At 46.6% G+C, this 9,817-nt stretch overlaps 2 protein-coding genes across 2 annotated transcripts; one reads left to right on the top strand and one right to left on the bottom strand.

The window, feature by feature from the left end:
* Nucleotides 1–1,397: 1,397 nt before the first annotated feature.
* Nucleotides 1,398–3,652, top strand: alkbh7 (alkB homolog 7). Its single transcript, XM_053490797.1, has 4 exons — nt 1,398–1,925; nt 2,568–2,741; nt 2,840–2,964; nt 3,132–3,652. The coding sequence occupies exons 1-4, from the start codon at nt 1,599–1,601 to the stop codon at nt 3,250–3,252; spliced, it is 747 nt and encodes a 248-aa protein (XP_053346772.1). The 5' UTR covers nt 1,398–1,598; the 3' UTR covers nt 3,253–3,652.
* A 40-nt stretch (nt 3,653–3,692) lies between these two features.
* gtf2f1 (general transcription factor IIF, polypeptide 1) lies at nt 3,693–9,407 on the bottom strand. The gene is made up of 14 exons (XM_053490778.1): nt 9,223–9,407; nt 8,283–8,328; nt 8,030–8,073; nt 7,854–7,926; nt 7,516–7,709; nt 7,224–7,394; nt 6,872–7,083; nt 6,619–6,775; nt 6,406–6,464; nt 6,190–6,321; nt 6,023–6,096; nt 5,801–5,939; nt 5,509–5,638; nt 3,693–4,108 (listed from the first exon to the last, which is right to left on the bottom strand). The coding sequence occupies exons 1-14, from the start codon at nt 9,405–9,407 to the stop codon at nt 3,904–3,906; spliced, it is 1,821 nt and encodes a 606-aa protein (XP_053346753.1). The 3' UTR covers nt 3,693–3,903.
* Between the last annotated feature and the right edge of the window lie 410 nt (nt 9,408–9,817).

Below are 9,817 nucleotides of genomic sequence, written 5' to 3'. Positions count from 1 at the left end.
CTTTGGGGACGGCCCCTTCCTGTTCCAACATGACTGCGCACACAAATGCGGTTCTGGATGAACAGTCAAACATTCCCATAAACACACACCTTAACCTTGTGAAAAGCTTTCCTAGAAGAGTTGAACCTGTTATAGCTGCAAAGAGCCAACATCACAATAACCCTATGGATTAAGTATTGGATTTTATATTGAAAAATATATAAATACTGTGAATATTGAGCAACATGACTATACAGTGATTATATGCAGTAACTACAGAATAGATAATGATATGAAGTGGAAAATAGGATATAAATAGGAATATAAGCAGGTAGTACCCATACTAATTGGCAGGGTATATGTGTGTGTGTGTGTGTGTGTGTGTGTGTGTGTGTGTGTACACACAAAGAAGAACAGAGTAATACAGTGAGATTACAAGTAATAAGGTATATATGGTTTAATGGTGTCGTGTAGAACTTAGCAGTGTGATGGTTGTGGGGAAAGAACCTGAACCTGAACCTGCTGGTTCTGGTGCGAATGTTCCTGTACCTTTTCCTCGCTGGAAAGAGGTCAAAAAGTTTTGGGAGCGAATTGGGTGGAACTAGTCTCTGATGATGCTGTGGAGACATCTGCTTTGGTGAAGGTGTTCAGTATCTGGTAGTTGGGAGCAGGTGATGTGCCAGGCAGTTTCCCAAACATTGTGTAGGGCTTTTATTTCTCACATCATGTAGCTGCCAAATCAAGTAGAAACTACAAGTTTCTTAAACGTAACGGGAACCTCACTGTAGTCCACTTCAGCTCTGTTGATGTAGATGGCGCAGTGTTGGCTGAGTTTTGATTTGATTTTGGGAAATCCACAATGAGCTCGTTGGTTTTCTTGGTGCTGTTGTTGAAGCTGAGGTTGTTGGAGGGACACCATGATGATGGGCTGTGACTCTCCTCCCTGCAGGAGATGTGCCCTACTGTACATGTACATACTCGACGAACATATTGGAGATATGTAATGAGTAAGGGGGGGGGGGTTAATATTTCACACACAAACTGTTTAAAACAAAATATTTAAAATAAGTTAAAATAAAATATAATGATGAAGGAGAGTGATAAAGTCTTCAGGCTGAGCACTGTCCCAGTCTCAGTGTTTAATATAAACCTGGGACTTGGAGTGAAGGACATGACCGTGACAGACGGATTTGCGTCAAAGCCCGAATGAAATTGAATCCATTTCTCCTTAAAATAAAAACCTCTTCAGTACAGCAGGGGGCGCTAAAACACAGAGCCGCTGGTTGACTTCTTCTTCTGTTCCCGCTGCTCGTTTACGGCACCTGACTGAACACCGCCCCTGGTGGCCTCCACTGGAACTGCACTGAAGCTTCAACACAATGTTCGGAAATTTCAGATCAATAAAATTCAGACTCCTTCGATTATTACTGGATCTAAGAAGATATTTCCGAAGAAAACAACGACACCTAAAATCTAAAGAAAATGATTAAATAAGTGAAATCCCTTCAACTACAATTCCCACAATCCTTAGCTGTTTTTAAAATGGCGCCGCCCAGGTGGTGTGTGAAGTCGGTCGCGCGCTGATCATCTCGTGCAGCTCTTTCATCAGGTGTGAGGTGATGTGGGGTGTAATGCGCGCGCTGAGGGAGGTGTGTGTGAGGGCGCGCGCGCTCGGCCGGACAGGTGTGTGTGAGACCTCCCCCTCCCCCCACCGGGGTCACACAGGGGCATCGAACAGTCCAGGCGGTGGGCGTGGCCTTCCAGCAGGACATCTGGATGGAGAACACAGCTGGATGTGCGGCTCTTCTGCAGCGGTTCTGTGGGCAGTACGCGGTCACGTCCAGGTTCTCCAGAACTTCATCAGTGAGGAGGAGGAGCAGGCCTTCCTCACCGAGCTCGAGCCGGGGCTGAAGAGGAAGAGATACGAGTTCGATCACTGGGACCATGTGAGCACTTCACCTCCATCGCTCCTCCTCTGGTTCCGCTGGGTTCCGCTGGGTTCTCTCCGTCACTGGCAGACAGGACGGCTTATGAGAACCCATCAGGAGTCACATCACAGGGTCCAGGCACTTTCTGCTGCAGGAACCAGTTCAAGGTCTTCACCCTGCTCCTGGAGATTCTGAGAAACCTGCCCTTCTTTAACACACCTGTGTGTGTGAGAGAGAGATAGAGAGAGAGAGAGAAAGACAGGACAGGACAGGACAGGGGTTTCTCCAGGAACCTGTGATGAGGCTGTGCTTCATGAGCCGTGTTTATTCTCAGGGTGAACATCTGTAAACATCTGTCACTGTGTTTTTAACAGAAAAAGTTTCTTTTATAAATCTCACCGTCTCTCTTAGCTTCGTATCTTTACTCCTTGATTTGACATCAGCTTTGTTTATGAGGATATTTTGTGTGATAGTGGACGTACGTACAGTAAACCAGTGACTGTGTTACCGTTGCTTACTGGACTCTTTACATGCGTGTCCTTACACACACAGTTACTCGCACATTACGTTAACGAACAGAGGAACCTGAATGTAATACGAAGCTCACTACTGCTCCATACTGTACAAAACTCAGAGCTTCTCTGTTTTCTGTCTCTGCAGGCGATCCACGGGTTCAGAGAGACGGAGCGGCTGCAGTGGGGCGGTGTGTGTGCCGCGGTGGTGGAGCGAATCAGGGCACAGGCCTTCCCTCAGGGATGTCCGCTACTGGGCCCGGTTCATGTTCTGGATCTGGACAAGACCGGTTTCATCAAGGCTCATGTAGATAGCGTGAAGGTCTGCTGTTCCACTCTGATTCTGCATTCCGCTCTTCTGCGGCCATGGCACAGTGTAGTGTGATCACTCTTTGTGTATGTGTATGTGTGTGTGATCAGTTTTGCGGAAGCACCATCGCCGGTGTGAGTCTTTTGTCCGACAGCATCATGCGTCTGGTCCATGAGGAGAACCCTGAAGAGCACGTGGATCTGTTCCTACAGCGTCGCTCTCTCTATATACTGAGGTAGGAAGTGTTTAATATCTTTAATATCATTATAAACAGGGTAGAAGGGTGCCAATATTAGTGAATATATTAAGGTTCTGCTCTGAAAGAAAATTTCACACCCGAAGCAGAATTCCTGAAAGTGTCTGTGATTAATTTATAACATCGGATTGTTTTTCCCCTTACAGAGATGAAGTTCGGTTTAACTTTACACACGAGATCCTGAAGGATGAGGACTCGTATTTCTCAGGACGCAGAATTCCTCGGCATCGCAGAATCTCCGTCATTTGCAGGAATCTTCCACATTAGACTTTTTACTTTTCATCAGTCTGATCTGTTCATCTTGGTTATTTCAGTCTTGTACAGGTTTTTGGCACAGAAACACCTAAATGTTTTAGGCAGTCATCTTTGTCTCTCTCTCTCACACACACACACACACACACGCACACACACACCGCCAGGTTTTCAGAGGTCAGAGTCAGCGCCCCCTGGAGCGGAGAGGGTGAAAAGCTGGGGGCTTGAACTCACAACCTTCTGCTCAGTAACCCTGAGGCGTTACCACCGACATCACACCGTGAAATAAATCTCATCTTTCAAATGTTTTCCAGTTGTTTAATTATTTGTAAGACCAGGATCGACTAATCAGAATGAGTGTGTATTAATGAGGAGATACAGAGCTTCTGATTAAAGCTGAAACAGCAGGAGATGAGTCTCAGTATGTGTGTGTATGATTATTAAACTCATCACACTTTACTGGAAAAAACAAACTTTTATTTAACATTCACACACATTCTTTTATCTTTAGAATTATTACACTTTATTCCACTAAGCAGGGAAAAAAGTCCCATGCATCCTTTGGAGCTTCACCCCATGGCCCCGCCCACCCAGTCACCTGCCCAATCACAAGTGGTTATGAAGCACTCAACGTTTGGCCCCGCCCCTTACGGCAGCTCGGTCTCGTTACTCCGTCAGGTAGAAGTGCATCTTGTCATTGATGTTCTTCCTCTCGGGGTTGAGCTTCTTAAGGATCTGAGCGAGGACGTTGACTGTCTGCTCGCTGCTCAGTCCGGTGCGTTTGGTCTGGAACTTCTTCAGCAGGTCTTTAGTGGTCATGGGCTTTCGGATCAGATACCTTCGCACGGCCTCCTCAGTCAGCTGCACATCACTGAGAGACAGACAGGTAGAGCAGAAAGACAGGAAGTCTCAGTCATGATAAACAGCTGAAGGACAGTTTTCCACAGTTCATTATTTTTCACATTCACCTTGACATAGAGTAAATCACCATGTCTTTCTTAATTGGACACTATTAGGAAAGACATGCAACTACCTCTAAAGTCACATGGTAGATTGTGTGTGTGTGTGGTCAGGATGAGGTCGAGAGAATGATCTGTAAACCTGTAAGATTGTTTCGAGCTACAGATCTGGTGAAGGAGACTGAAAGTGTTGAAGAGCATGATCGTTCTCAAGTGGAAAAGATCTGGAACAACAACCACAGAACCGTCTCCTCACCCTAATCCTGGGAATCGGGGATGAAGGGCCTCGGCCAGAGAGGGAACCAAGACTTCCTAAGCGTCAGTATAAATGAGATCCTGAGTTCCCTTGTGGAGATGGAGAGATTGCCAGAAGCCCATCAGGCCTGTACGACAGAGCGGCCAGACAGCAGTCATTCCTCACTAACAGGCACATGACCCCCGGCTGGAGGTTTGAGAAAAAGCTCCTCATGATGTGTTTTTGCGACTGGGAGATTAGTCAGTGTACAGGTAGGCCTCGATGGATTTACACAAACACAAACGAATGTATGAAATGTCTAAAGTCTGGTATGTTGTGTGTGTGTGTGTGTGTGTGTGTGTGTGTGTGTGTGTGTGTGTGTGTGTGTGTGTGTGTGTGCGCGCGCGTGGGGGAGAAATAAGTCGGCCTCACAGGTTTCAATGAATCAGTCCGGGAGCGCGATGATAAAATATATCTGTCCTATGAATCCGTCCTGATGGTAAATAATCCGAACTTCAGAAAATTCTCAACAAAACAGAGTTCATAGTCCAATACAGTGGAAAACAGCTCTGAGACAAAATGGCTTCCATTCAAGTGTGCAGTAAACACCATTAACGTCCCTCCCTCCTAGGTTGAGTTTAAACAAGGTCAGCTGACTCCTTAGACATGTCTAAAAAGGCTCACATACAGTTACGGTTTTTGGTCACATGATGGCAGTGTGGGAAAAGGGGACAGATTTAGTCAAGCGGACTGTATGCTTTACGTTGTATATTTGTGTCAAAGGCATATAAGACTCACTTTGACTTAAGAACAAATCATACTTACGGACACAGAACAGAACTCATTGTTTCAAATGAAGAAAAAACTCCCAAATCTTGCTTTTACTTCATCCCTGTGGAGATGTGTGTGTGTGTGTGTGTGTGTGTAGATTTCTAAAGTAAAAGGATTTTAATCCATTTTAAAACAAGTGTGAAACCTGTGGAAAATGTGACCGGTTGTGTAAACTTTCTCTCGGTGCCTGATGTGTGGCTGGTTCTGGAGCTCAGTGGAGCCGGTGTGAGACGCTGTGAGACGTACCTGGAGCTCGGGGTGGATTTCCCAGACGCTGGCTGCGGAGTGCTTTTCCCAGACGGACTCTGAGACGCCGGCTCCATCTTCAGCCGCTTGGCAGCCGGAGTGTCGGAGCTGCTCGCCGCCTGGCGCTTACCTGAGGATAAACATAAACAATAATAATCATAATAATAAACACTCATGTCCCCAAGATCAGCTTCTGCACCACAGTAACTTAATTACACACTGAAAGGTAATTTACAATCTTTACTGAATTGTCACAGAAGGTGAAGGTGTGTGTGTGTGTGTGTATGTGTACCCTGCTCCAGTTTGGTAGCAGCAGCGCGCAGTGTGTTGGAGGTGGCAGCGTGGTCGATGGAAGGCGTTCCTGGACGACTTCCCGCTCTGGAACTTCCAGCAGAACCTCGGCCGGCGCGTTTAGGAGGAGTCCGTTTCTTCTGCAGAAGATAAAGAGAAGAAGCGTGAGAATCCTGCAGGTCACAGGTTCTCTCAGACTCCTGCACTGGTTGTAAATCATTACCGCCATGAACAGCGCAGACGCCGTCTCTCCCTCGATGTCGCTGTCCTCAGACGTGTCCGACTCACCGCTGCTGTCTGGAACAACAAAACAGAGTTCACAGTCCGATACTTCTCACGCGTGTTTTTACATCACTGTGATGTCTTAGACACAAGAGTGAAGCTGTGCACCTTTCTTCTTTTTCTTCTCCACCTGTACAGGTGTCTTCTTGCCCTCTTCCTCCTCTTCCTCCTCCTTGGCCTCGTCCTCGTTCTTGTTCTCCTCCTCACTCTCCTCCTCGCTCTCAGACGCTTCATCGATTCCTAACAGAATGAATTTGAACACTTAATGATGCTTCAGTAATATAAATGTCCTTCCGATGAGTGTGGATGTGTTTGACCTCTGACCTTTAGGCACGTCCTCTCCTTTACTGGGCTTCACCTTCTCCGGTTCCTCGTCCTCAGAGCTGCAACAAAACATCAGAGCAGGAAGCTTCCGGTCATTTTGTTCACTTTTTAACACTAAACAAGATGTTTCTAAAGTTCAGGATGCACAACAGACATGTTATTAAATATTGGCACCCCTTTATGTCGGTGTTCTTCACAACAGTGTGGTGCTACCTGCTCTCATCAGACATGTAGTCCACTTCCAGACCCTCAAAGTCTCCGTCATCACTGTCCTCATGTCCCTCTGCGTCACTGCCCTTCTTCTTCTTCTTTTTCTTCCCCTTTGCCTTTGAGTTGTCCTCCTTCTTACTCTTCGACCGACCTTCTCCATCTGCAACAAAAACCCAGACACACACAGAGAGTGAGCGGAGAGATGAAGATCTGGACGGAGCTTCCAGACTCAGACGTGAGCGTCTCTGTCTCGTACCTTCTCCTCCACTGCTCTCGCTGTTGTCGCTGCTCAGCTCCAGATCATCGTCTAAATCGTGAATACGCAGGTCCCCTCCTTGGCCACCTTTTTTCTTCTTTTTCTTTTTTTTCGCTCCCTTTTCTCCCTCCTCCTCGTCTTCCTCACCGTGTTCCTGCTCCTTCAGGCGGCGCTGCAGCATAATGCTGAAGTGATTCACCACCTTATTCCTCCTGAAAACCCAACAGGAAACACTTACAGTCAAGTACTCAAGTAAATTCCTTCTTTATCTTTCCTCAGACCATTACTTATCATTCTCTGACTTCCTCTTGGACAGGAAGTGAAGGTGCTAACCCGTTTGGGGGTCACATACCTGCCCCACTCTTCCTCGGCCTCCTCGGCGGTGAGCGTGCGGTGTTTAGCCACCGGAGTGAAGTTGTACCAGGCGTGAACAGGAAACGCCTCGAACGCTCCATCAGGACACTGCGTGAAGATGTAGTATGACGCGTTCTCCGTCACGCCTCCTTTCTTCTGCCCTTTAAACCTGGACACACAGAGTGAAGACTGTGTACTGTCATCTGTGTGTGTGTGTGTGTTACACAACTATAATCCCACCCGTGATATAGATCAATCTAAATAGGTCCTATATAGAGACCTAGACGCACCTTCTCCCTGCTTTGCCGTTGACTTTGAGGATCCACGGCTGGTCCTCCACCTTGAACTCGCGTGTTACAATCCCAAACTTCTTCCTGCGCGCCTCCTCCCTCTGCTTTTTACCGAACTCACTGCCAGCTGCGCCCTCGGGCGTCTCCTCTTCCCCGTACATCCTGCGGTTACTCAGATCGCGCTCCATACGGGCCTGGACACAGCAGGGGGACAAAACGAAAAAAGCAATGGGGGGGGGGGGTGGGTGGTGCTGAAGCTTTTATTATAACAGAGTTTTCACTCCCTCAGTGTGTTCCTAATAAAATGGCCTGAAGGCGTGTGAGTTCCTCTTCCTCACCTGAGTCCATGTGGAACAGTTCACTTTGTCCCCCGCGTTAAACGCCATGATGCTGTAACGCTTACTCGTGTTCCTGTGGGACAAACACATGAGACACACCGAGTGTGAGTGAGTCTGTGTGTGTGTGAGAGAGACAGAGAGAGAGAGTGTGTGTGTGTGTGTGATGAAAGTCTCACTTGGGCACTCGGACTGTGTACTCGGTGGAGGAGCCGCTGCTTGCCTACAACACACACACACACACACACACACAATTTAATTAAACCGGTGTGTGTGACTGGTGTGTGTGTGTGTGTGTGTGAAAGAGAGATTGTGTGAGTGTGTGTGAGAGAGTGTGTGTGTGACTCCTACACACACCCAGGACACTAACAATCAACACTTTAATAATAAATAAACATTTCTGTATAAAGTTATAAGGAGTGTAAACACTACCAGTGACGTCATGACTGCAGTTTGATCTTCACTGTCTGATCTCCTGCTGTTACACACACACACACACACATTAAACACACACACACACACATTAAACACACACACACACACATTAAACACACACACACACACATTAAACACACACACACATTAAACACACACACACACATTAAACACACACACACACATTAAACACACACACACATTAAACACACACACACATTAAACACACACACACACATTAAACACACACACACACACAGTAAACACAGTGACATGAGGTTCATCATTACTGTACAGAATTAACACAGTTTATAAACTTTAGTATAAATAACTTTAATTATTTTCTCTCGGTGTGTGTGTGTGTGTGTGTGTGTGTGTGTGTGTGATCTTAGCATTAGCTCTGACTGCCCCATAAACACTGAGCGGTTAGCACTGATAGCTAACTCCTCACTGTGTGTGTGTGTGTGTGTGTGTGATCTTAGCATTAGCTCTGACTGCCCCATAAACACTGAGCGGTTAGCACTGATAGCTAACTCCTCACTGTGTGTGTGTGTGTGTGTGTGTGTGTGTGTGTGATCTTAGCATTAGCTCTGACTGCCCCATAAACACTGAGCGGTTAGCACTGATAGCTAACTCCTCACTGTGTGTGTGTGTGTGTGTGTGTGTGTGTGTGTGTGTGTGTGTGTGTGATCTTAGCATTAGCTCTGACTGCCCCATAAACACTGAGCGGTTAGCACTGATAGCTAACTCCTCACTGTGTGTGTGTGTGTGTGTGTGTGTGTGTGATCTTAGCATTAGCTCTGACTGCCCCATAAACACTGAGCGGTTAGCACTGATAGCTAACTCCTCACTGTGTGTGTATGTGTGTGTGTGTGTGTGTGCGCGCGCGCTAAAGGTTCGGTTATTCCGTGATTGTGTTTTATTAAAATTATATTACCGTATGAAATGAACACCAGCGGAGCCGCTACAACACACACACACACACAGAGACCCTGCGGCTCTTCTTCTCTGACCCTCACCGTGTATGTGTGTGTGTGTGTGTTTGGTGGCGCCACCTGCAGGACTGGAGTGAGTATTGCGGCCTGTTTTTGTCTTTTCTGTAGTGATGGAGGTTTGAATCATTTTAATGACTCGGTTCATTGAATCTTTGATGTGAATATTCCACTACAGATATATAAAACAGACATTATAATAAACAGGATGAGCGGATCACCATCATGTCTCCTGGTCCGAGTGGTTGGTTCTTTTGAATCTGTTACATCGTCTATGAGAGTCACATGACAAAGGAATGAATGACTCAAAGGGAACTCCTCATTTCTGTACATAATCTACGGAGGTTTTGCAATGCTTTGTCCAGCAGATAATGAACGAATCCCTCTCTGAGACTACCCGTTCCTCTGAGTCACATTAAAGATTCGTTCAAAAAGAACGAATAGTTCATGAACCACCCATCACTAGTTTGCTGTGAGTGTGAGAGCAGTGTTATTCCTGTAGCGGACAGTCTGGGTGTGACAGGCGGAGATAACCAGCCC

The sequence above is a fragment of the Clarias gariepinus genome, unplaced genomic scaffold (genome assembly GCF_024256425.1).
Source record: "Clarias gariepinus isolate MV-2021 ecotype Netherlands unplaced genomic scaffold, CGAR_prim_01v2 scaffold_32, whole genome shotgun sequence".
Classification (NCBI taxonomy): Eukaryota; Metazoa; Chordata; class Actinopteri; order Siluriformes; family Clariidae; genus Clarias; species Clarias gariepinus.
This window is presented reverse-complemented; position numbering and strand designations above follow the sequence as displayed.